Source organism: Nipponia nippon, unplaced genomic scaffold (assembly GCF_047370975.1).
Source record: "Nipponia nippon isolate SJK-2023a ecotype South Korea unplaced genomic scaffold, ASM4737097v1 scaffold_7, whole genome shotgun sequence".
Taxonomy (NCBI): Eukaryota; Metazoa; Chordata; class Aves; order Pelecaniformes; family Threskiornithidae; genus Nipponia; species Nipponia nippon.
Window position 1 is genome coordinate 29,974,745 of NW_028262391.1, and position 27,437 is coordinate 30,002,181.

At 45.5% G+C, this 27,437-nt stretch overlaps 1 protein-coding gene across 6 annotated transcripts in view; it reads right to left on the reverse strand.

Moving 5' to 3' along the window:
• BOK (BCL2 family apoptosis regulator BOK) overlaps positions 1 to 27,437 on the reverse strand; it is a 58,824-nt gene that overhangs the window by 21,004 nt on the left and 10,383 nt on the right. For 2 of the 6 annotated variants that reach the window (XM_087740681.1, XM_087740687.1), the window contains exons 3-6: positions 21,586 to 22,216; positions 20,314 to 20,685; positions 16,571 to 16,699; positions 8,788 to 8,951 (exon numbers count right to left, since the gene is read on the reverse strand). In XM_087740681.1, the coding sequence (XP_087596807.1) occupies positions 8,788 to 8,951; positions 16,571 to 16,699; positions 20,314 to 20,536 (516 nt within the window). In that variant the 5' untranslated portion in view covers positions 20,537 to 20,685; positions 21,586 to 22,216. Of the gene's footprint in view, positions 1 to 2,593; positions 3,760 to 8,787; positions 8,952 to 16,570; positions 16,700 to 20,313; positions 20,686 to 21,585; positions 22,407 to 27,437 lie in introns of those variants that run through there. The other 4 variants (XM_087740685.1, XM_087740683.1, XM_087740684.1 and 1 more) reach the window with 4 other exon arrangements.

The following is a 27,437-nucleotide window of genomic DNA, read 5'->3' on the forward strand; positions in this document are numbered from 1 at the left end:
GGCTGGATTTTACGCGTGCTGAGTGACTGCTGCCTAACGGGGGGAACAGCAGCCACGTTTCCCGGTGCTAAAAGGAGGTCTGTCCCCTGCCCCTGTGGTGACTGCTGCCCTTCAGCAAAAGGGGACAAAATTGGGCAGTGGACTGAAAGGTGACTGGCAACAGGGAGCAACGCCTCAAGACAGTTTGTGCATAGGTAAGTCTCAGAACATGCAATGTGAGCTTAAAAAAAAATGAAGGGAACTTTCACTACGAGCAATTTTCTCAAGCAGGTAATTGGAACCACTGGGGGAAAAAATGTGAGGTGGCTAGTTTGGGAGTTTTCATTTTTTGATGCTGGAAGAGGAACAACAGCCAGGCTTTCAATATGAAGAAGCATAGTAGTACTAACCTTGGTACCTACATTCTTGGTTTTCTTTAACAGCTAAATAAATTAGACACACTCCTAGCACCGTCACCAATCATATAAAAGGAAAATGTTTATTGGGGTGATAAAGAACCAACCTTGATATCTCCCATCAGGTAGGACTGGCCAAAAGAGAAGAGGGAAAAGAAATATCACAGAGCCACAGAGCTGTTGAGATTGTAAAGGACCTCCGGAAGTCCTTTGAAATGCCTAAATATTACAACTAAAACTGAATGCAACATCAGGCTCGGGACTGTTCCTTGCCAAATGCACAGCAGTGTGCACAATACTGTTTGCTGTTTATTTTGGTAGCAAGACTGGTGCTCATGTGGTTACTGTAGAAGAAGTGAGCAGGGTAAAAGTACCGTCCTGGTTCAACATTAAGTGCAAGACAAGCAGCACACTGTTCAGCTCCAGTACATAGGTTGCACAGACTAGCAAATGCAACAAGAAAGGCGAAAGCCAGAGAAGTCTGAAACCTATTTGTGGGGAGCTACACCACCTCTTCATTATCAGCAGTTTCCTGACTGAGTCTTTGTCTGCCTGCCTGTGTAACCCCCTTCCCACCCACACACATTCCTTTCCAGCAATGCTGCTTTATTTGGCTTACCATTATCTTTTGTTAAACCCACTTAATTGGTGCATTTAACTCTTTATGTTCCGTAATAGTCTCTCTGATATCACTTGTTTACTGAAAAAGCAGTCATAGCCTTAAGTATTACATTTCAAAACAGCATCTAAATTGAGAAAGGTCTTGACAGTCCCAGCGTTCGACTGTGCTAGCTCCATTAACTCACATACACTTCATAAAACACTAGGCATGATAAGGCAAGCTGGACTTTATGAGCTGCGAAATTGTCCAAGTCAAAGTCTACACATGACCAGGGTATTTTCAGAAATCCAAAGTCTACTTTTTCATAAGCTCCTTTAAGACAACGAAGCTGCATCCCCCTGCAATGAATTATATGGCTTTTACTGCATCTAATGCAGATCAGAGGGGATCCTCTCTGTGCTGCCCAAAGCGTGATTAGTTTAGTTCACCACGTATGCTACACTTGCCTAAGTTTCCATAGCCAGATCTATCAGGAATCTGAGGAAGAAAATCCCAAGTGGAAGCGGTGCCAGAAAAACCCGTAATGCCAACATAATTATGTCAGGAAGAAAAAAAATAAAATATTCCTTTGGCAATTTGGTTTTATTTGGGGAACAGCTGCAAGCTTTACACACACAAAAAATGCACCAACCTCAGGGCACCATCAGCTGCATCCACACTGGGAACTTCATCAGTATAACGCCCCCCAACTTTTAATAGTGTAGCCAAAGTCTGCCTAGATACTGTCAAAGGCAGCATCAGCTTCGATACGGAACGGGATGCTGTCTCCTTCTTGGTGAGTGTTTTTGTTGGGGGATTGGGGAGAGGGGGAGGTTATCTTTTAAGGGTTTTGCTCCACAACAATTACTTTATTACTGAAAAAATACTAGTAGACTGAGCTGATAAAGCACCCTTCACTGCAGGTGTAGTACTACGGGTAAAGCTGGGCCTGGTACCCATATGTGAAGGCATCAGCAGAAGTGCAGAAGGCTGGACCAGTCAAAAGCAGGACTGTTCAAGGGTATAACCACCCACATATCCTCTGCCAGTGGTTCTGTTGGTCAGAGCACAGCACTACTAACTGCTAGCAGAAACCTGTCGAACAGATATAACCGAAAAGCAAAGGCTTTGCTTTATTCTCAAACCCATTTGTAACTTCTGGAAAGAAACAGTAAAGCCCCTCTAAAAACAGGGTGTGGGAAGGAAATCAGGAAAAAAAACCAGCAAAAACTTCAATAATGCCCCATGTTCTTAATCCAGAACAGTGTTTTTCTGACACCACACTCCTGGGAGCAAGGCACCAAGCAGGGTGTCTCCCACGAGGCTTTGGCAGAGAAGAGGCTCCACAGCCTTCCCCTGCTGACGGCAGCAAGGCCCCGCTTCTGTCAGTGAACATAGCACATTTCTGACATGGTAACAACATGGGTTAAATTCCTAGCATGAATTGGGCCAGCTGTAGTTTTAACACGTTAACATGTTCTACCAGGGGAAAAGCTGAAGTATTTTTAGCATGGTCTGAGTGTTTGTCTCTGCACTGTTCTGGCCTTTTTTGGAATTTTTAACTCTGGAAACAAATACAATACCCTTTGCAACAGTGAAACACCACCTATTTTCTTTTATTGTTTGCCATAAAGACGACTGCAAGTTGTACTTCCGAAGATATTAAAGGAGAAACATAGAGCAGCTACTTTTGACACAGCTTTCCCCCTTCACAACACCAGACAGTTTACTTACTGTTTCCCTAATTCCTGCCCATGCCCTCCAGCCGTTCCTGCTTACACGCTTAGCTCTGAAGAAATCTCAATGGAGAAAACATTTTTGTTCATTATGAAATTCAATCCCGAGTTGTTGCTTGAAGGCGTTGCCCCTCACTCTCGTGTTTGAAATGGTGTGTGAGTGCAGCAAGAGGGGTCAACGAAATACACTTGCAAACTGCATCACATGCAAACTGCATCACATGCAACTGCCCTCTAGTCCTGCCCCTGACACAGCCCCTCAGTCTGATCTCCAAGATGAGTCAGGGAGAAGCATCAGGTGACAGTATGTTTGTTTTTATCATGTTAAAAACCCACAGCTGCATTATCCCCTCCACTGTGCTGTGCTGAGGCCAGAGCCCAGCAAGTCAGTTAGGTATAAAGGAGGAGAGGGAGTTTAAGCACAAATGTAACAAGAATCGACACAAGGGGAGTCTGAGGACTGAAAGGGGCATCACATGGAGTGAAGGAGGGACTCTCCCCCTCTCCTATTTTCTATCCCATTTCAAATAATATCCCCTTCCTCCTCCCCTCCGCGTGGCACTAGCATAAGCATGCAACATAGCCATAAGGAACAGATGTCTGACAGTCCATGCTGCACACAGCTGCAATCAGCGTACCCAGGGACTGCCGATGTCCAGGCCACACAGACAAGTCACCCAGGGAAACAAGACTGTTGAAAGGATTAATGGTGAGAGAAGCTCCTGTGGCTGCAAAAAGGAGACTGTGGTTGATCATCTGCTCCCAGCTGAAGGGAGATGAGAACAAGTTTTTTGTTTGTCCTGGTTCTTCTCTTCCTCCTCTTCAGAGATTGCCATTACCACTGCTTCTGGAGTGGGGCGGGAGGAGATGGGGTAGGGGGGCTGCACTTGGCGACTTGGATTCATCTCTCAGGCAGCAGGACGAAGAAGACAGCCTTGAGGAAGTGACCAAAGCTGCAAACAGCAGCCACAAGCCAGTGGGAGCGAAGGCTGGGGTCAGTATTCACCACACATTTTGTGATGTCTGCCTAATGAGGAGGGAACAGAGATCATCAGAGATGCCCAGAACCACATCAGCCACCGCTGCAGACTCTCCCAGCCCCATGACCCGTGGCACCATGCCACCACGCCACCACTGCTGCAGCACCACTTTGCCACACCATTAACACACTGACACTTCCACATACTGCAAGTTATTAAACCAGGCTCCAGAGCTCTGTGAAATACACTTTCTTCATTCTGCATCAACAAGGTGAAGTATCCCCCTTTTCAGCCACCCCTGGGGAAAGAAATGCTACAGGAAGATTGTCAACCATTTTACATTTTGAATAGCTAAATAAAAGAAACTTTTTTCCCCTTTTCAAAAGAGCTAGGAAGCCTTGGCAATATCAGCATTCTCATCCTTTTCTGTAAAGCAAGATGCTTCCCAGAGGTCGTCCTGTTTAATATTGGCTCAAGTTGCTTGCACTTTTTCTCTTGCCTTAATGTTTTATTTGGAACTTATTCAAGCAAGCCAACCCCCAATTTAAATCTAAAGCAATGCAAGCTTTGTTTGTGGAAATATGTATGCTGGCAGAGATGCCTTCCAGACGCGTGGGCCAGATTTAAAGATCGCTTGGGCAGCTGGTTTCAAGTATTAACAAGAATAGAAGCTGGCCTGCAATGAATAAAAAATAACAACAATCCAGCAAATTCATGAAGACAGGATCTCAGCTGACAAGGGGAGAAGGTGGAAAATATCTAGAGGGTGAAGCAAACAGGACAGAGGTAGATAGAAAATTGCATATTCTGGTGGGGGAAACAAAGTTCTGCCAGCAATATAATTGAGTTTGTGGTTAAATATCAGCCTAGCACAAGGAGATATGGACTGTAGTTCTGTAACAGAGAGAGCACCGTTAGGACATCAACTTGATGTGGCTTTCAGAAATGGCTTTTGGGTGGCAAATGTGAACAAGAAATGGGTCACAAGGAGGGCAAATATTCATCAGCCCCAAAAGCTTTTTCTTTATAAGCTTAGCTCAGCAGTATTCCAAGCTTGCCTTCTGACACAAGTCTCTCATTGACCAAGCAAAGGGAAGTCAGACTCTCAATCCTGAAATGTTCCTCCCATAAAATGAGACACAAGAGCTGCTGAATACTCCAATGATCTTTTCCAGTATTTCCACCTGTGTTCAAGACATGGGTGAGCCTTACCTGACCGACCTTGGTAAATAATTGGAAGAAAACAAAAGGGGGATTGAAGGGAAAAATCCCCCGTTAGTGAGTACAGCCACATTAACAGACTCCACCGTCATCTACAGACCAAAGGTCTGTTGACAGCAGCCTCAACAGCCTCCCATGCAGCTCCAGCAGTTCCTCCCTCACAAGGAAGTCTGAAAGGCTGGCACGCTGAATCACCCCACACCGCTGTTCTCCGGGGAGCATTAGGAGATGCTGAGCCCACGAGTAACTGACAAGTAGAGATTGCAGGAGGAATGAATACAGGCACGCAAAGATGGTAAGAAACAGGATGACAGAAGGAAGCTGAATCAGCACATGGGGTGCTCCTGAGGCTGAACATGAAGGTGTGGAAGTGCTGTTGCCTATAGCTACAAAAGCACAAGCAAACGTAGCAAGCAGCCAAGATAGCACATAACAGAACATGCTGCAATGTAGTACCAGTGGTTATAGGGGTTTTTTTATACTTTATCTGTATTGTGGAGGAAAGTAAAATGGGTCTGCCTAAATGCTTTCTGTGATGGCTTAGCAAACTCACCTTATTTGCATTTGAAAAAAGTCTGAACTGATTCAGCCTGTCCAATTTTAGGGACCGGCATGGTGTCCTATTTAAAACACAGCTGTGTCAAGCTGTCTCTTTAATCAGAAGAAGTCATGACGTGCAGGTACCTGTCTGAACATGATTTCAGATATTAGAGTAGCTGATCAATAAGAAACTTCAGCTCTGAAGGGCTTTAGTGCCTCATGTGAACAAGTACAACGCCCAAATATGCACATCGGGTTGATTATAGCTGCAGAAGGTTAACTTCCAGATGAGAAAGTGTGAACTACTTAAAGCTATGCTATGCCCTACCAAAAGCAATGACCTCACTGCAGCTAATCAAGAGGAGCTGCAGTCAGAAGCACTTACAAATATGTATGGTGCTTGCTTAGATAAACAAAATTGCTCAGTTGTTTAACAATTGCCTTAGCTATTGTTATCCATAAAGCATACTTGATAAGGCACTGGAATTGAAAATTTCAAAGCTACTTAATAAAACAGGACTTTGAGTCTTGTGAGGCACTGATAAACTGTTGCAGTGGCAGTTTGATCTTCGCTTGTGAATTATTCAAACAAGTTCAAGTCACATGCTTTTCTTTGTAGCAAATATATGTAACAGCTGCTAAAAAAAAATAATCTTTCTATTCTACTGTAAAGCCACTGCTGAGGCTGCAAACTCTCCCCAGGGTGAGATGATGCCTCAAAGGGTTAAAGATTTCTTGTTTCTCCTAAGAGGTTTGTTTTGGGTTGGGCTTTGAGGGGTAGGGTCTTTCTCCACCCTGTGGAAGCAGTATGGGAACCTACTGCTGAGTGGAGAGTTTCAAATGCCTTTCCAAGATCTCCACGGTGGCTTTTCTGAAACAGCTTGGAGGACAGTGGTTCCTCTTGGCAGCCTCAGCCTGAGCTGATGCATAAGAGACAGGGGCCATGTGCACAGGGGAAACAAGGACTCCATGCCAAGACAAACTAACAACCAGCTAGGTCAGGCAGCAGATGAAAGGGTCCCCACTAAAGAGCTGTTTCATCTGGCCCATTTGTGAACAAGGCTGCGAAATTTCATGCTGCAGTGCCTAGATCAAGAGGAAGAACATTCAGGGAAACACAGCACAAGATGGCAAGAGGATTAGCAGCCTTTCCCCAGGCTGAAGGAACCACTCATTTCTAGAGGGAAAATATCTCCTTGTTGCAGCCCAAAATTGCTGATAAGGGCACTGGAGACAGGCCGTAATCAGTACAACCCAGCAGCTTTTACAGTTGTTGTGTTTGACTGGAGGCAGTGAGATTGGCTTCCCTTTCTTAGGGCCAGATCCCAAGAGCAAGCCATCTAGGTTCAGCAACTCCAATAGAAATGTGCTGGCCATCCAAAGAGGGATGATCGGCAGAAGGAGCTAACAGCGGACAGGACTTATCTCCTCAGCTGCAAAGAACCATTTCTGGTCTGGGGATGGGTTTTGTGGCTTGTTTGCTATGCAACAAACTTTCCAAAAATACCCATTTGGAACTATCGAAACACCCTGTTTTGAACTCTAATAATGTAACACAAAAATTAAAACAAGATGCTAACTTTTCAGAACATGCATGTTTTACCAAAACAAAGAAAAAAATTAGTTGGAAACTAGGAGGAGACACATTCCGATGCAACATTTCACTTTTAACGAAGCTGGATTTTTTCCAAAGGAAAAATTGTTTCAGAGAATACATTTCAACCAGCTCTACAGGTAACCAGTTAAAGTAAGCCTCAAGTGATACTAAGGCAGGGATTTCACAGGCAGGAACAGTGCTACTTAATCAGTCGCTTTCCCAGGATATCCTCTTCACCTACCTCGGCACAATTATTTGTGCGAACACAAAATGAAACAGATCAGGGCATTCAAATCAAAGGTCACTTTTCAACCCAACCAAACAGTTCCCTGACTCAGTTGGCCTCAAGGTCACACAGTTTGAGAGAGGGCAGGGATGATTTAAGGTGGCAATGACACTTAGTAAATACAAGGGATTCAAAATCAGAACAACACTCCTTTTCCAGTTGCCCTTCATCAAAAAGGTGCCTTCACTCCTGGAGAAACTAGGCAACTGAATCAGCTACAGGCACACTTGGGAAGTCTCAGCACAGACGAGCAATGCTCAGTTTGGAAAAAGACATCCCCCTCTTTGCGGGTCTGTGCGGGATGGGGAGCCTGACTATTTCCTGACAGCTCAGGAATAAATACCACCTCTAGGAAAGGAGGGAATTTGCTGCTGTGGCTCAGTTTGGAAAGAGTACATGCCTTGGGAACAAGATGTCCCATGAGCTCAGTGGTGTCATATGGCAATATTTAGCTCCAGGCAGCATCTGCCAGGCAGTACACCAAAGCGCTTTTGCCTGTATCGCTCCAAGGAGTATCTACATCCCTGCCAGAAAGGCACTGAGACCCTGATACGTGTGTACATCACCCAGCTGCCAACTGCTAACATAGTCAACCAGTCATCTCAGTCTCCTGGGGCAGTCACTAGAAAGGTGTCTGGTTATTCCACAGCACCAAACTAAAGCTCTTACTCTGAACCATCCTCCACAGGAGCATTCTATTTCCTGTTGCATATAGAGAGAACCAAAGAAATCAGATGCTTAAAGCCATATGACATGGAGCCACACTCCAATGCAGAGCAGCACCGTGCCTTACCCACAGTCTCAGAGCAGGACAGTGACAGAGCCACGAGCCCTCCCACTGTCGATGGGTGCTATGAGTGCCCTTCAAAGCATAAGTGTGCTACAATTTGAGCTACATCAGAAGAAGCATCATCAGGGTCAGGTCAGGGAATGGCACAAACTACCAGGTTTTAATAGCCCTCTAAAATTCCTTACACTGGCAAGTCACACTAATATACTAAGCTTTGACTTGGAGAACTGTGGGGCAGGTGAAAGGGGAATTAAGTTGGCAGGCCTCATTTTTTTCAGTTTCTAGAAAACAGCTGCCCAAGAGAATGACCCCTGTTTACAGTCTCCTGCTATGACTGGCTGGCAGCTCCAGAGATGTTCAGGTCAGGAACAGAAGAGGTCCTGGTGGGTCAGGACTGAATTAGTCTGGCACAGCTACACAGGAAGCTGAGGACCAGAATAGCTGATGTTGTCGAGGATGGGACCATGAAGCAGTAAGAGAGCTGTATGGAGTTTAGCACAGGTGTAAGCAGGACAGTGAAGAGAATCTCATTCAATGGTTTTCTGCATAAAGCTGCAGTGGGGGCACTCTCACTTTCATTAATCAGGATATTTTCTGGTCTGCATGTGTGGAAGCAAGCTTGATCAGACAGCATCTCTTACCCAGCCTCCTCTCCTTTTCAGCCATGTCACCAAGGTCTTGCGGACAAACTCTCCTAGGCAGTCTACGATGGTGTGAACCATGGCTGGCTGTGCATGCCGCACACAGTCCACTGCCAGCCCAGCTGCCACAGCATAGAGAGACACCACCTTGCCCCACGTTATGCCTATGAAAAGAAGGAAAGTCATTCAGATTTACACATGCGCACATAGCTCAGTCTTGAATAATCAAGGGAAACAGCTCTCCTTCATTACATGTGCCCACACTGCATGCATGCAGCTCTGAGTTCAGGTGCAGCCACAGTTCTGCATGCTCTCCACCATGGGGGAAACAAAATACTACGGGACCAGGACTGGGGCAAACTCTCCACTTGGAAGAGCAGAATTAAATGATCTGACCTGGGCATGCTTTGACCCCCTCTCAGCACTGGGTGCACAGCTTTGGAGAAAGCAGACCAAAGGCATCACCAAATAGGGAAGATGTGCACCACCATGGTTTATATTGCCATTAACTCTCAGCCATGCACATGCTGCACAGGAGGCAATTGAATTCAGAGAGTATGAGCAACGTGGGGCTTTTGTCACCAGCGCAACTATTAAACACCCTTTAGACAAAATGTTCCTGTTTTTTTCTAGATCAGAGGAGACTGTTCCAATGTGGCACACAAAGCACATGTGAGATAAGCATCTTCAGTCTACCATGACACAAGAGCAAAAAAGGCAGGCAAAGCTACAGGGCCAAGAGGGTTGGTGTCCTCCTTGATGTAAGGAGTATGCCTCAATCTCCACTTGAAAACCAGGTAGCTTCAAGAATTTGGCCACTCTGCCTACAATACTTAACATTGCATATCCTATCTCACTGAAGGCAGTGCAGCGACAGAGTGTCAGTCAGTTATCTAATCTCCCAGAAAACAGCCTTCCTGCTAGGCTGACCTGCCAGCAGTGAATGCTCCATGGAAGTTGTCCCAGCAGCAGTCATCTTCCTGTTAAGGCTAGCGATAAGCTCTCAAGCTCAGTTCTGGGTGCCAGCCAACCTCCCTGGGTCTCCCCTGCACTTTGCCAGCACCACTGGGCATACATTTTCCATGCTTAAACATTGCAGCCAGCAGTCCCTCATCAGGCTTTTGTCAGGACCAGTGACCTGAAAACGCAACCCTTCTGCACCCATGCAGAAGAAGTACCACAGCACAATGGCATGTGGACTTCCTTTGGATCCACCAGGAAGTTTAATTCCTCCCCTTACTTTATTATCTGGAATAGCAGTATTTGACAAGCATACTGTGAAGTATTTTACAGTGTGAGGTCTCTATGGAGTCTGTCCAAGGTCTCTCCCAAACACAGCCAGAAGCCAGGTGAAGTTTCATTATTTAAAAACCACACAAAACTGTTCTTGCTGGGTTGCAACAAGAAAGAAAACAGGTAAGAGGAAGGAAAGATTAGTTCAGTCACAAGATCTAAGGACCAGAAGGGGTTAAACACACAATCAGGAAACTGGATGTGCTCAGCAATCTATCTGCTAAGAAAGTAAACCCTTAAATACAATTTAAACGAAGAGAAGAGTCTCCCTCTTTCCTGCATCTCACTCCCAGATCTCCAGGCACCCCAACCCATCTCTCCAGGATGGACCTCCAGACTCCTCACGCCTGTTCACACCGCAGCAGAGCTCTCCACATTCCTTTACAATACGTGCAGGTTTCAGAGCATTTCCACAATCCTTCCACTTAGTGCCTCAAAAGGGACACCCACACTAACACTTACAGGAATTGCTTTTTTTTTTTTTAATGAAAAAGTACTAAACTTTAGAGAAACTGTTCAAATGTCAGCCACAGAAATGGCTTGTTAGACTGAAGAAAATCCATTCAGTGTTCCAAAAAAGCCATTTTTCACTCGTGACTGATATGAGATCAAAATCTACAGATGATCCTTTTGTGAGGCTCTGTATCAACAGTAACAGCAGTAGCTCAGAGTCTCTGTGATACTCTGTCCTTCACCAGCACTACCTCCAAGATCAGAGGAAGTTATTAATATAGCTAAATTGGCTGTTATTCTCATTCTGATTTTATATTCTGAGTAGGCTCTGTGGTGTCCCTTCCCCAGAGCTGTCACTCAGGAAGTTCACTGCCTGTGTGGTATTCACACTATTTATCTGTCTGTCTCACATTGCGTGTCACCATGACAGCCAACAAAACAAGCCAGGAAGAGGCTATGAAACCACATGAGAAAATACTAGACAGAGGGCTCTCCTGGCAAGAAAGAGGCTGTCCTGTTGCAGGACAATACCTCTCCACCCAATGAAGAGGCTTCGAGGGGTTACCTCTTGCTGACCACAATCTCCTGGACCAGACCCTCAGCTGGCTTATACTCAGCTTTAGTGTAAGACAGTTTTTGCTGTTCTCCATCCCTGCAGAAATGTAGCTCTTTGCATCTTGAGTTACATGTACCAAAGTTACCCAAAATTCCAGGGAAGAGTTCACTGGCTTATTCCCAAGCTTTTAGTGACAGCACTCTTTCTTAAGTATCTGAAGCAAGTCCAGTAGCTTTGAGATATTTACATGGCAGTAACTAAGACTGACAGGAGACTGAGGCCACCCTGGTAGAGAAAGACAGCTGCAGTCTTGATTAACTTTGTTTTAAACCCAAGTTTCTCTTTCCAACAGAAGAAAAGTTTATCCACAACTTATGAAAGATAAAGGCTCAATAGACCCATGATTTCCTTAATACACAGGAAAGCAGTTTGCTCTACAGACATGTCAGTCCAGGTGTCTCCTCCCAGGGAGGATGGAGAGAAAGCTCTTCAGCTCTGGCTTCTCTGCCAAGGTTGCTACATAGCGGTGCTTGCTGCAGGATTTGCACGAGGTGAACGCTTCCCCATCACGTGGACAGAGCCCATGTCCCTTTCACACGGACAGCAGAAAGAGGGCAAATTTTTGCCTGATGTTTATCACGGTGATGGATATGAAGGGCTCAGTATTATTCCCATTACCCTCCTCTTTACAGAGCATGCCTACAAGGGTCAAACCAATCTTTCAGTCTGCTTTTCGTGTTACCTACAGAGCCCAGAGCTGGGCCACAGGGGTGGTAGAGGAGGAAATCCTCACACGATTTCTCTGCATGGAACCTCCTCTTGCCACTGCTGGAGGCAGAAGATGGAGATGGCTGGCTGGGCTCCTCACCCGAGACAACAGGGCACAGCTTATGCTCTTGTTCGCGCAAGATGTTGTAAGGGAGCCCTGAAGCAAGGGAAGAGCAGACACCTCTAACAGCTGCTCTAGACCAAAGCTGGGCCATGCTTGTGGCCAGTCCCTCTGCCCCAGGAGGGCTCCAACAGCCACCCAGCCCCAGGCAGGGCAGGGGAACAGGCCACAGCAGCCCCCATCTGCACTTTTCCAGAACACCAGCTCCATTAACTTTTCTCTCTCAAGGATTCCTTTGGCAGGGGTAGAGGAGCACAATCTACTGGGAGGGCAGTGCCTCTGCCCCCTGTAAAGGTCAAGGTGACACTAGCTTGATGCATCCCTCAGCATAAGCTGGAATTGCATCTGGCCAGCACACATGAGCAGAGAAGACACATTGTCGTGCTCCAAATTCCTCAAAAGGTCTGGCTGCCATACACATTGGGTGAAACAGGCACTCATCACCGAGAGAAACAATCTATTCACAGCTTCCCACTGTGTGGACTAGCATGCACAGGAGCTAACGACAAGAGGGAATGGAAAACTGTTCCAGAAAGGAGTGATCAAAACAGAGAAAGCTCTGAAACTTCTGCTCACAGAGATGAAACAAAAGGACATGGAAAATATGAAAAGCTGCTTAGAAGGCATTTTAAAAAATACAAGTTGCAGACTCAAGGCCAATCACGGAGCTGAAGGTATGTAAAACACTGGTGAGCCCATGGGAAAATGAATTAGCAGGAGAGGACCGCTCTTGAAAGTGTTCCTGCTGCGCACCAGCTTGCCTGCCCCAGGGGAGAGCTCAAGAAGCCATGAGACATGACTGTGCAGTCTCAGAGCACCACACTATCCAAGGTTACTCAAATAAACTTCCCTCTGCTCCACTCAGCATCAAAGCCTAACTTTAACTAAGAGAAACATGATCAAGTGCTACATTTCAACATCTGGGAGGATACAGCCAGACACAAGATACTTTTGTCTGGTGGAGAGAAAGAAGCCAAGAAGGACGTGCACAAGGCAAGAAGCTCAACTCATAAGGCATAAGCGATGAGGAAGCAGTGGGATGGATTTCTAACAGCATTTGCTCCTGCAAGGGAAAGTATTTTCTCCCTAGAACCCATTAACCATGCATCCCTGTTGTACGGGGTTCACTTCAGCCCGAGCACTCTTGATTAAAAACTTATGAGCGCCTAAAACAATACAAAACCAGGATGAAAGCTTTGAGGTAGGCCTCGTGCCTAGCAGCTCTTACCAACTGGAGGAAACTGTTTCCTTTAGGAAAGGAAAATGCGTCTCCCTTTTCTTCTTCTGTTTTTCCACCAAGTGACCCCTGCCTTCTGGGATTTACTTAAACAGCTAATGTAAATGCCAGCTCAGCCAGGCCCCAATTCAAAGCCTGTTAAAGTCAGTGGAAAGTCTCCTGCTGGCTGCAGAGCAGCTTTGGACCACACACCAGAATCAGTGGTATTGTCACAGAGGTGATGCTGCTGCAGACCCTTCAACATTCAAAGCAGGTCAGGGCTCTGTGGTGCCAGTCTCCACACAGATGGGCTCTCCTCACCCTGAATGACTAACAGGTTGTATGGAAACAGGAAAGCAAAATACAGCTTGAGCCTTACCATGCTCTGTGACCTGCTCGCCTTCTGCCTATATTCTCAGCTGTTAATCTTGCTGTAACTGGGATTCAATTGCTAACACCTGTCCTTGCTACACCAGAGAAAAGCCAAACCTGAGATAACTGAAACAGGCAATGCTCTAAAGTTGAATATGGCACAATGTACCCAGGCAGTAGGACCAACAAAGATGTCAGATGTCTTGCCTTCTTGAGAGGTCCATCTAGGGATTGTTCTTAGTCAAGACTTGCAGACAGTGTGGACAGGAAGTGAGCACAGCCAGAACTACGGTGTGAAGACTCAAAACCAGACCAGAGTGTGGAAGAAGGCCATGTAAAAGATTAAGGAGAAAACCTCTCCAGCAAGGTAGGGTCAAAATCCCCCACTCCCTTGCTGGAAAGGCATTGCAAGTGAAAAATGGGGCTCCCCAGACTGTCTAGGCACTGCAGTGTCAGACTGTAGCTGTTTTCTTAATAAACTGGACAGTGAAAAACAGGCTGAGATGCTTTAGCTGTTGGCAATTGGCACAAAAAACTCAGGCTGCACTTGAGTCTCTGGTTTCCTTTGCTCAATAAGAGACTCTTTCCTCTGAACTATGAAAAAAAATAGGAATGAACGTCTGGCTGCCACAGCCAACTCTGATTTGCTGGATTTGGCATTAAATGCTGAGTCTTGAGACTGCAGTTGGGATCCAGGAATGTTAAAAATCAGCAAACTCCTCCCCCTCTGCCACTCAGCAGCCTTCTAGCAAGAGAAATTACAACGAAGAATTGCTAAAAGCAATTGAATACACAAGCCCAGCTTCACGCTCACAGGTTATCCGGTTAGTTGCTCTGAGGCAGAGATGAGAAAGAAGAAAAAATGGAGCATACAGATCACCGGGAAGGTTTGAATCCACCTCCTGTGCAGCCAGCCAACTGCCAGCCATTTATGCAGCACAGCGTCCCCAGACAAGGGGCAGCACTAGTAACAGAGCTTGAGCCTGGGCTTCTACCATGTTCCCAAAGCCTCTAGCATTGCCAGCCTCAAAGGGATGAGTCCAGATCCCATTCTTACTACCCTGAAAACCCCAAGTTTAAAACCAAGAGTTACAATTTCTAGCTTTACCTTCAAAAAAACATTTTAAACCATCCACACTTTTCCCTTGACTCCTGAGCTGAGAAATTAAACACCACCAAAAAATGCAGCTCTGAATGAATCTGTCAAGATACATTGGTGAGAGCAGGACTCCCAGTGCCAGCAGGGCTTTCTCCCCAGTATTACATTTGTGCAGCATAGCAGCATGCACAGTCTGCTCCACCTACAGCCATCCACCTTTCTGGCTTAATTCCCTGTGTCACTTCAGCTTTGGAGGTATGCCAGTTCTGATGTAGTCAGCTATAGTCATCTAAGAGGATAACCTACTTACCTGCAATACAAATACCTGAGCCTGCAAACTTGACCTTTGTTTTTCTGTAAGCCTTGACGCAAGTAAAGCTCAATATTAAGCGACAAGACAAGGCACCTGCACTTTGAACACAGCCACACTCAGACATTCCTGCCATACTTGCCCAGCTCTTGCTTTCTGAGCCCATATGGCCTCCCAAGCCAGCCCAGTGCAAAGGCAATCTGCATTCCAGGCATGCTCTGAGAGGATGCCAAGGGCTGTAGTACTAGCTACAGAATCCAATTCCATCCATTTCTTATGGCACAGCTTCAGTTTCCCTGATCTGGGGAGTAAATCTGCCCTACTAGACCTGCTGGGAGCCATGCTTTTGCATTCTCTCTGAGAGATCTATTTTGCCATTTGTTGTGATTCTGGAGAGGACCTGTGCTTTCCATCACAACACACTTCAGATCTGAAGTCCAGGATGTCAGTACGGGGCTTCTCTAGCAGGTCAGTGGTTCCCATGCAGTTCATACACATAAAGATGCATAGCTGATTGTGAAGATAAAAAGGTTTTGAGTGAGGAAGCCTATTTGAAAGTACAACAGAAACCTGGACTTCTATTCTGTACCAACTACTCCCAAAGTAATAAGAATCACTGCCTCCTGTGACACTTCCCAGGTCAATGTCACTGGATCCAGTGTTTTCACACTACAATGCTGTTAGCAAGCAGCTGTCTTGTGGGTTTTTTTGTTTGGTTGTTGTTTTTTTGTTTCCAGTCTCTAACATCTACTTCCATGGACAACACAACAAGACACACTACAGAAAACCTACTAACTGTGTCAGGACTTGCCTGACATAAATCTCCACCTAAAACATTTCTCTTCCCTTGATTCCCCCAGATTGCATTCCCAGTCGCAGGCAGGGACTGTTATTAAGGAGGCTGAGGTTCCCTCACAGGAACAAAGCACAGACTGTGCTGTGACACGATTTTGACAATCGTCTCTGGGACCAGTCAAACAAAAGCAGAAGAACAGTCACATCTAAGCAGTGAGAAAGCTCAAAGCACCTGCTTGTCTGGAACAGCTAGCCTCAAGGGCTGAGGCTCCTGTCTCTCCGAGTATGAGAAAGGAGAAGCAACAACTGGAAGCAGCAGGTTCCATTGCAGTTCTGGCTACTGCTGGGGAAAAGGAAGCCAGAAAGAGAGGAACTCCCTTGTGATGAGTTGGTTCTGGCTTCCAGCATCAGCAGCGTGAACTGGAACAAGGGAGACTCCCATGTAATGAATCTTCTCCAGTTGCCAATGGTGAGCAAAGGAGCTTGGAATGAGTGACCTCCCTGTGCAATGAGGTAACACCACCTCCTAATGAGGAAGGGCAGGAGATGCCTTCTAGAATGAGCGAGAACCTGCCAGGAGGATATAATAAAACAGGGCATTTCCCTGCCATAACAACAGAGCATAGAGGAGCTCCCATTAAATCATTAAAGCAGGGCACACTGCCAAACTGCCCACAGCCCTTTCAGAAACCATGCCCCACCTTGCAGGCCATCCCAGAAACATGCCTTCTCTGAGATAGGTGGCTCCATCCTGTTCCTTTCTGCCCAGCCCTGTCTGCATATCTGTCAGGGCACAGTACCTGCGGTGAAAATCTGCGCAGCTACTGCCAGGAAGGCGTCTGTCACCACTGTTTCTGAGTGCAGTGAGATGTTCAATTGGCGGGCAATATTCCGGTAGACGTTGGGGCGAATGTATTCCAGCTCATCCCCTGGAAACAAACAGTCAGGAGTCAGCACACAGTACAACAAGTCCTGCTCTCACAATGCAGGAATTACAGCTGGGGCCACCCCACATACTCCTCCAGCCAAAGAGACTTAACCCCAGCTCCTCCTTATTTTAAACAGGCAGCAGAATGCTTAGGGTCATTTAGATGCAACCCCCTGACACCTGCACCCTGCTTTCCTAATATTGCCTGTGCCTGGGACTTCTAGAGGGAGTGGGGACAGGCAGTGGCCATGTTACCAGTGGTGTGGCTGCAGGGATCCCCAATATAAATGATGTTCCCAGGCTGGATGCCTGCCTTTGCTCCAACAGAGGAAACAGGCCTCAGATAAGTAAAGCCATCTCATTTTTCTTCAGAAGTGAAAAGGAGGCCCATACATCTATGTAAGATTTTGAGAGATACACCCTTTCTTAACACCCCATCAGACTTGTACAAAAAAGCCTCAAGATGAGAGTGACTCAAGAATGCTGGAGGCTGATGAAAGCCAAGGATCCACCCAGAGCTGCAGAACATTAATTGAGCAAAGAGACTATCAGCTCAGCTATTTTACACTCACACAGGCACTATCTGGAGTGACTATCTGGAGTTCTTTCTCTCCTCCAAATGGTTAAAGAGGTGTTCATTTGCCTGGCTGACTCCTCAGCAACAAGGTTCCTGACACACACATGTGCTTTAACATCCAGGTTGGTTTTCTCCCCAGCTGGGAAATGATTGGAGGTGTTAGACTACCTTGAAGACCAAGATGGAAATACCAAGGACAAGCAGAGAACCTCCTTCCAGGTTTGTGTTATGGAGCTCGGGCAACAGCAGTAAAGCTTTTCCTCTGTAGCAAAACAAACCATTTTTGAGCAGTAGAATTAATAAAGCCCAGTTTCCAATAGATTTATCTCTATATAGGCGTTCACAGATACTTAGTGAGGGTTGCACAGCCGCTGTAGGAGCATTACACAATGCAAACATTGCATGGGACCAAGGCCCTCTGTGCATGGAGAGTTCTATTTGGTTTAGATTTAGAAGGACATTCTGTGTCCTTCTCCTGCACAAGGGTGCTCTGAAGCACCCAGGAGAAGAGGAGAGCTGTCGCAACAGCTTGACATCCTACTGGAAGACCCAGATGACTTGCCCTAGTCAGAGGGCAACTGATCCTCCTGAAAATTTCATTTAGATGGGGACTGAAAAGGAAGATGACACCCCAGTCAGGAGCTTGTTTTAGAGTCATTAGCTACTGGACCTTAAATTCATCTGACTGGTCACTTGCACTCAGCACAGCACGGGCAAAGCCCAGCTCTACAGAATTCCACAGACAAGCTCTCTGGGCCCCTTGTGTGTGGGGGATTGCCCCACACAATCTGATGGCAAGAGGAAACCCTGCCAACACATGGTCAGCCCTGATAAGAGGGAACATTACTTGCCTGACTCAACAGCTGTTTTCTCCTCACAAGGAGTGCACAGGCTTCCCTGTAAATGCAAGGAAACGGGGATAGCCCTGCCTGTGGGTAGCTGAGAGGGAGGCATGGGAGGCTGGGATCAGCACTTGGTAGCCTGCCACTGTGACAGCTTTTAACAAGCAGTGCCTGGAGGCCCCAGATGAGATCAGGTTTTGGTTGGAGGCACACATGCTGCTATAGTGGGCCCTGCCCTGCAGCAATGCACAGTGCAGACAAAAGCAGGCAGGGGAAGAAAAGAAAGGAAAGCAGTCCCAGGCTCATGGAGACTCCCTGCCCCGGCAGTTCCAGGACCTCTCCAGCAGCACATTACATTCTTGGCAGTCTTTGGTGTCCATGTTCAGATGCCCAACTGCACACTTTGTAACACTTAGAGCAATTTCTGTGCTTCTCCTCCTTCTTCCAGTAATCATGGAGGAACAAGTAGGGCAGCAGTGACAGTTCCCGCAATGCAGAAGCTCAATGCAGTGGTGAAAGGGCACTTGCCTGGGTCTTGGCCACAGAAGAGACAAGTTCAGATAAATCAGATAGGCCATGTGGCAGGCGGAGTTTCTGAACAAGACACAAACAACTCTTCATCCCAACAAGGAGGACTCCTCACCCTTCTTGTTGCATGGGTACCGCATGGCGCTCTCCAGATTTGCTCAGAGAATCGCCAAGTTCCTGGGACTATCAGCCAAATCTTTCCATCTGGACATGAATAAGTAACAGGAGAGTCATCCAGGAGACGCCTTCAGATCCAGTCTGCCACCTGCTTGCCCTTTAACATGCTCCTGGCCACCCACAGAAGATCTGGTTGAGAGCAAACAAATCTCAACCCCCAATCCAAGCACAGAAGAAATGGAGGACAAAGAGGCAGTGAGATTGACAGAACAACAACAAAAAAACAACAAAGACCAAACAACTACTGGAAACAAAAATAGAAGTCAGCATAGAAGAGAAAACGTGAAAAAGAATGAATGAAAAAAAAAGTCAGTAAAAAGAAGCAGCTATGCCTTAAAAAGAAATTTGGGATAATATCAAACAGAAGTAGAAAGAAAGGGGAGAAAGTAGGGAGACCAGCCTGGTCCTGAGTTTTTTAGGCCTAGCTAAAGGTTACTTCACCAGACTTATTTGAACTTTGATGTAATTAAATCAGATGCAAATGCTAGTGGTAGTTTCCAAGCCAGATGTGAACTAATATACCAGCCTCCAGGCAAACAGGGATGTTGGAAGCAACTTCCAAGAATGAGGGTGTTGGGATCCCAAAAGACAAAGGGCTAGACTTGAGCACACAGGAGGCTAAAACATTAAGCAAAAGGCCAGGCAATTGTCAGCATTTAGAGGATGCTCCTGGTACAAGCACAACTCCAGAGCTTGTCTTCATGTAGCAGCCTACAGGCATAACCTTCAAATCGCTCTCCCTGAAGCCCTGGGAGTCACCTGGCCACGAGGGGAGCTGGCTAGTTTGGGCACTGAATTTCAGTGTATGCCAGGCAACATCAGCTAACTCCTCCTTGCTCCAACAAAAAGCAAGAAAACTCAGGTCTTGCTGAATGATTAAGGTAGGCAAAGGAAAATTAAACACACTGTCAACACACTGTCATTGAAAAGCAGCTTTTATAAAATCTCCAACACACACCGTCTAAGCAACTACTCCCAAATTAAATGTCCTTGCAGCTGGGCGAGCAACTGATGAAGCCCAAGTCTAGAGGTAGCAGTACTCTACTAGACACCAGCTTGGGTTGCGTCACGGCAGCCAAGTCACCTGCGTCTGGAGAAAACACTGAAAGACCTGTTAAAATGCCAAGCTGAGAAAGACTACTGAAATTACTGTGAAAACTGTTACACAGGTGGAGTCTTATGCAGATAAAATTAGTTTGCTGTTGGGCTTTCTCGGACTGCTTCATGCTTTTAAGTTGTTGCAAGTCCTCAGAAAAAAGTAGCTCTGCAAAACACTGTGCTGAGCCATGCTCCAAGGGACTGAGGAAATGCAAGTAAAGGAGCTGTTTAGGGAAGATCGCCAAAACCAAACCTAAATGCCCAAAGCAGAGAAGAAAAACCTCTATATCGCCACATGAAAAGACTCTTGGCACTCATCAGTTCCAGAAATCTTAGTCTGGTCTGAATTGCTCCCTATAGTTTCATTTCCCACCCATACTCGCAGGGACCTACCTAGTCGCAGCAGTATGGTGGACACCTCAGCCAGCTTACCGCCAGGCACTGGTGCATTGTACTCAGGTTTGCTCCAGCTGACACCTGCTCGAATTAACCTCGAATTTATGTAGTCTCTGCAGAGAGCCTTGGCTTGGGACACAAGCTCCTTGTCAGTGGGAGACCTGTCAAAAACCTCCATCACCTCTGCAGCAAAGACTGAGGAACGGCGTAGCACTTCCATCCTTGGCTGCTGCACCCACACCTCAGCATATGCTTGCTGGAAGGCTGAGCCAACACCTTAGATGAGAATCTGCAGAAGCTGTGTAGTAATCCTCTTGGTTTGTCACAGCTCCCAGCAGCTCTTCTCAAAAGGCCAGTTTTTCATTTTACCTGGTGAATAAAAGCATCTGTAAGTTCTCTAACATTGCAAAGATGTAAATCAGAAGCCCAAGTATTATACCTTACAGTTACGCTAAAGGCAGTAGTATCATATCTGCAAAACATCTGTCTCAGTGCATCTTACAGACAAGGGGCAAAGTCTTCTATCTTTCAGCCACTCTAACCTTCACAGGCAGCACGACCCCCAGAAGGGCTGCAGTTTTGAACTATCAAGGTGTTTCGTCTTTTCCAGTTCAGATTCGGCAGTCCTAGAACTACCCTTCAGAGAGACTAGACGGTCAGAGTGTGGAAACAATTCATAGAATGTGTAGACAATCTCAGCTTGTTTCAATTAAACTGGAAAAAAATGAATCTCAAATATGAGCTACAGTAACCTCAACCATATGTCAACAGACATTCCAGCTCAGTAGGTCATGGATCTTTGAAGAAATGGCACTAGTGCAAGAAAAGGGGTATGGGAGCATTTGAAATGTCTCACTGGAGACAGTTTACCACATTCTCAGTTTAGGTTTTGCTTCTGCCACTCTTTTTCTCTTTTTTTTTTTTCTTTTTTTTTCTCCCCAAGGCAACGTGCATATTACTTCTCAAAAACCTTTAGCAATAGCAGAGAGAGCAAAACAGGAAAGCAGATTTAAAAAAAAAAAAAAAAGTTTTCAGGTGTGAATGCTTAAAGAGAAAATTAAAAATTTCTTCAGAGGCACCTGAATTCATCTGTTGATCTGACTTTTTAACCTAGCGCTGCTTTTGAAGTCAGAGTCAGACCAAAGTCTTTATTCAGATGTTAGTAAATGTATTTTTCAGTCCCCAGTTTTAGACATCTACTTACAATAACAATTTTCAAATTAAATAAAGCGAGTTATTTTTGTTTTTCCCAATGAAAAATATATTTACCTCTCATGTTGTGCTTTTTCCCATTCAGCGGTTTCTTTTTGGGTTTGGTTTCGTGTTTCTTTGGAAGATCTGCATCAACGAACATCTGGTTTAGGATTCATAGGATACTGTCACACTTCTCCTCTGGAGAGCACCAGCCTTCTCTGCCGTGATCTTCTCAGAGCTCACGCCAGTACCTCCTTCCCCATCTCTGTCAGCCTCGCATCCCGGCTGCACTCCACCAGGATCCTCGGGGCTTGCTCTGCTGCTTTTAAGGCACCCAGGCGGCAGAGGAAAGCTTCTAGCTTTAGCCTTGTAAGGAAGATGAAATAACCAGGAGGTGGGGTTGCTAGAGCCAGAGAGCAACGCTTTCTCCTCCTCTTTCTTCTCTCTTAAGGAGGTTCTCTGTTGTTCTGCGAGCGCGCAGGGGCTTTGTTCAAGGACTCGTCCTCGGGGCGAGGGTAGGAGCATAATTTCTGGACCAGGTTACCCCATGGAACAGAAAGCGATGAATGCACTGCTGAAATAGGAATAGCTCCCGGTGAATTCCCATGGTGGCTTTTGCAGAGTTGATGTTGGCCAGGCATTTTCAGATGGTAGGCGAGTCAGGCAACAGCAGGATTCAGTGGTGAGCAAGTCTATCAGTTCAATCCTAAACGATGGAGGTGATTAACAAAGAGAGCTACAGCTTGGGGCTAAAGCAAGTGGTGCTTGCATTCCCCCAAACTACGAGTACTCTGGTTAAAAAAAAAATGAAGTGGGTTTGTTGATAGGAAATAGTTTGTCCAGAATGAAGTGTTTTGCAGGAACATGTCCATCTCATCTCAGTCTGCTAAGATGTGCTAACACATGAAGTTTAAGGAAAACAGTTCAATTAGTTCCAACATACTTAGAAATCAATTTCAACATCAACTTCTTCTTGCAACATTGCTCAACTTTTTTTAAGCATATGTGTGATACCATTTCAACTCAATAGACCACATACAAATGCTGGCTTTTTGTGTTAGGATTTGAAACAAAAGAAGTTTTAGAAATAGAAGTTTCCTGCAGACAAGAAATTCTACCACCCCAAACACAAATTCTTCCCAACAAATAACAATTTGTAGATTAATGACTGGGTACGTGGCATGTTCACAATACAGCCTTTCCAAAAGGAGGTCAGGAGCAAGAAGTAACTGTTGTCGTCTCTTGCTTGTCATCTTTGAGAAAAGACAGAGGCAAGTACACCTCTCCAAGGTGTTGATCACAAAAAAACCCCAAGCACAACATGCACCACTGCTGGTGTCAAAATTGACGGATAAAAAGGAACAAATGCCGGTCTCAAAATTGAGGGATAAAAAGGAACAAATGAACTGCATGAAAAAGCCTTATTATATGATGTATCGAAAACTCTGGCCAGCATCCAACACACAACTCACGCACAGGCTTAACACAGAGCACACGTTTTGGTCTGCCATTAACTGGATTGCTGGTGAGTGTTTTGCTGCATTGGCAAGGGGGCTGTGGTAAAGCCTCTTCTCCCTCCGGTGACAGATCCTCTTTCTGGGCTGGCTTCTTCTTGGAAAGGAGCAAGGTTAAGGAGAGGTACGTGTATGGAGTAGTCATCAGCTGGGGACCCCTGGCTTAGCTTGATATGATCATGTTAAGAAGGCAATAGTGATTGTGCATCTCCAGCACCAGAAGTATTTGCTCAAAGATTCTCTCAGAAATTTTTGTCCACTACCCTTCCTCAAATTTAAATATAGTCACTATAAACAGAGGCCCATCCCATAGAAGCTAAAATCAAGACCCCAGAGATCCTGTGCTACTGCCCATCCCTAACCCACCTTTTCTCTGCAGAGTGTGCCTGATGGTCTGAAAAATGATTAAAAAATTACATCTTAGCTTCCTGCAGCAGCTGACAGCTTGAAACAGTAGTCCTATTTAAACTGTTCCTATTCAGTAGAGCTCTGAAACAAAGATGAGTGCTTAAATATCAGTATTGCTTAACTAATGATAATGTTTCCCAGAATTCTGGCAAATATGCAAGTGCCACAGTGCCTCCCAGCTCTCTGAGGGTGCCAAACCCATCCCATGTGTTCCCTGCCTGACTGTCACAGCATGCACACCCCTCAACTTCCATTCTGCAGCAAAGACACAAAAACTAGAAACATTAAGGCTGTGTATAATAAACCAAACTTTGTATAAAAAAAAACCCAAAACCAACAAAACAACAGTGCATGGTATTCTACCTATATTATTTACACACTAAAAATACAGCTTCACACTGAAAGATACCTCTATAAATAAAAAAAGATGAAACCACAGCATATAGTGCTCAGCTGACTGCAAAAGAATAGGGTGTTACAATCCAAGGAGCTGCCAGTGTAATCTGAGCCCCTTTTTCCATAGCATGTTTAGGCTACAACACTTAGAGGCTAGATCTATACTGGAAAAACCTTTGTAGCAAAGGAATATCAGGAAATAGCGCAGAAACAGCTTATATCACCCAAACCCACTGTTCCCGGTGTAGCTATTGCTGGCATGACAGTGTTCTGCCTGGAACAACAGGCTCCATACCACAGCTCCTGCCTATGTCTGATGGGGTGACCAAAACAACTTGGAGCATTCATTTATAAAACCAGGGGACCACAGAGATATGACTACATTTTATAAGCATGTCAAGTGGAAGCAAGCCCTGGAGAAATCACATCAGGAAGAACACAGCAATAGTCTAAATGTGGACAGCTTATGCTCAATATTAAATAGTTTAACCATTAGAGAAGTAAGTCTCTGGACGGGCCTTTTAACAGTTGCAGTGGAAGCAAAATAGCTAGCTAATTGTGAGCACGCTAAGCTTATGAAAGGGTCTGCATGATATGGTTTCTTGCAACAGCACAAGAATAACCCTGAGTGCCATAGGAGGTCATTTCCAGTCTTGTGCTGACATGGCCTGGTTTCTGTCAGAGGTATTGTTTTGTTTCACCTCATGGTGCCAATCCCAGCCACTTCACACAGCCTACAACAATTCCAGCAGAAACTACACGCTGTAACACATAGATCCGATGCTCTAAAACACCTGCAGAGTAAGGGCTCAGAGAAGCAAAGGGATGCCAGAGACACATAGTTCATAGCTAGAGAGCCTGGGAAACAACCCCACTAGCCCCCGCCTGCTACAAGAGGTTTTTCTGCAGAGAGAAGATGCTCTGGCAAAACACTGGCACTGTAACCAGACCAAAGCCTTCTATCAAACCATCCCTGAACCACCTTCTGCATTATCTCACCCAGATTTAACATACCATCTTCTCCCCACTGCCTCTTCCTGTCTGATTTTTGCAGCAATACTTCGATTCTGTGTTTGTCAAGTTATCACTCACCACTGTGAAAACACCTGCAACGTGGGGCTTTAGGTTGCAAAGCCATACAGGAGGAGCAGGGAGGCTAGAAGAAACACTTCTTTTGCCAGCTGCAACAGGAAAACAATACATGGAAGTAGCAGCTTAATGGGACCCAAGCAAAACACTGAGGCTTTTTGAACATTTCTCTCATTTCTGAAGGTCTTGATTCAAAGCCTCCTGAAAGCCAAGCAGTTATTTGTACTACTTGCATATCAGGATCGCCCTGGAGCACCTTTCCTGGAGCAGGATTTTGCAGTGCCAAGTGTCACGTGCCAGACCAAAGAGGCTGTGTCGCAGTGAACTTGTCTTCCACAGCCTTTAGAGTGTTCTCCTTTGTGAGGATACAGGTCTAGTGACTTAAATGCATCAAATTTAGCAACCAATCTATTACTTAGGTTTCTGACATAGATTACCACTGATACCCAATGTTTTCTTCTCTTAGCCCACTGTCATGCTCACTACCACTGCTTCTAGACACAACCTCCTTGTTATACATATGTTTTGACAAAGGCAGGACAAAGATATGGTGTACTCCAGAAGTGATGCACAAACACACTGAAGGGGAAACTGTAGCATGAATTTAATGTTAGCAAGCAGCGCTATGAGTTGAGTTATAGAACATCTCTACTGGTATTCCTGAATCTTATTCTGGAAATGTTGCCTGAGAAGAGCTTAACCAACCATTACTACTCAGGTATAAAGCCAGCAGCTGCCCAGTGTAAAACAGTAGCTTCTAGCTAAATCTAGGACTTTGATGAGGCTGCGTCATCAGTTTAAGAACCTAATTAGATATAACAGTAGATAAAACTGTTTTGGTTGTTTTCTATCCTCTAATTTGCTTCAAAATGACACCTTTTACTGAATGGATCATCGCATAAGCCAAGAAGGCGGCAAACACACAGAAGAAATAAGAAGCATTAAGTTGTTCAACAGCTATAGCTTTGTTTTGAAACACAAATAAAATATTTACATACCATACCACCAAAATAGAAAAGGCAGAAAACACCTAATGAGGTCACTATCCCCAAGAGATAAAAGAGGACTCTTCCCTTTCAAGCTCTATCCAACAAAGGCAGAGCATGAGCGATTCTAGTGATTGATCACCCACAAGGTTTGGGAATCACTTCCACACAGGATACATGCATGTGGACAGGCAAGTGCCTCTGCCTGCAATGATCCTGAAATCTCAAGAGCCTGAAGTTGGTGCAGGCACTTCTGCACTGGCTCAGCAGCATTTATGAGCTCTGATGCATTTATCTGCTGCTTCAAGACACATGCTGGTGCACGGACATGTCCTACACAGGCAAATGGATTGCTGGATCTGATAATCACAAGGCAGCAGTCTTTACCCTGCACACATCATCATGCCCTAAACAGATTCCGAGGGATTTAGACTCAAATTTTGCATATCCAGAGCATAGCCCTGCTTTTAATTAAACCCTTACTGACTGTCAGAAGGGCTCTTCAGGCTCTTCAGTCTTAGCCTCTAGTGCTGGGCAGGGCAGCAACTATGCTTTTAAAAAACCCTGTCTTTTCAAGTTGTCAGACAAGGAGGGTAGGCTGATGTCTCTAGTGTGCACAGATCAAACTTGGAGTGCACGATTCCTTCATATGCAGTTGATTACGCCATGCAGCATTTTGGCCATTAGGATGCACAGTTCCACCCTGACAGCCAGCAAAGCATTTCTACACACTCTATACACCCCAGGAGTTTGTTGAACTCCATGCTGACAAAAATTTTCTTCAAGACTGCTTTGGTTAACAAGATTTACCCCTCTTACTCGGTGGGGCCGTATAAGGCTGTTTTTTTCAGCAGCGGGGTCAGCTAAAGCAACCTTCACCTCCAGCTGCTCATACCCATTCCCAAATTGTCCTTCCTAATTGCACTGCTATAATTTTCTGTTTGCTGGCACTGTGGACTGCTTCAGGGAGCTGGCTGGTTATTTTTTTGTCCAAATACAATAAACCTTCCATCCAAAGCATATGTGCAGACAGAGTTGTATTAGTACAACCAAGGTACCTACAAGCAGAAGGAAACAATTTCAGCTTCGCCATCAAGACAAATGTCCACGAAACTATAGCACTAGCATTGTTTCTGGATATCGAAATGCAGCTGTGGTGATCCTAGTCCACTGTAGAAGACAGAGAAATGCTGACAGAAGGTAATCAACAGATCCTTCCACAAGAGCGATGATTGCTCAGCATGCCTGGGTTTCCCAGCACTTTTAAGATGACAGCTTTCATAACTTCTGATGCAAGAGAGTTTAACTAAAAGAGAAAGGGGGAAAAAAAAAAAAAAGAAAAGAGATGGCAACTTTTTGTTACCTGACATTGAGATATCCAAATCAGACACGTACAATAGCCAGGACAAAAGCAATTCCTTCCTTCTGGCACATTTTTTGACTTTGAATTCCATCATCTCCCTTACTTCGACTGGAAACCTTTGGGACAGATTGTTTACATGTCTCTCAAAGGCAGCTGGGTGCAGTAGCCGCT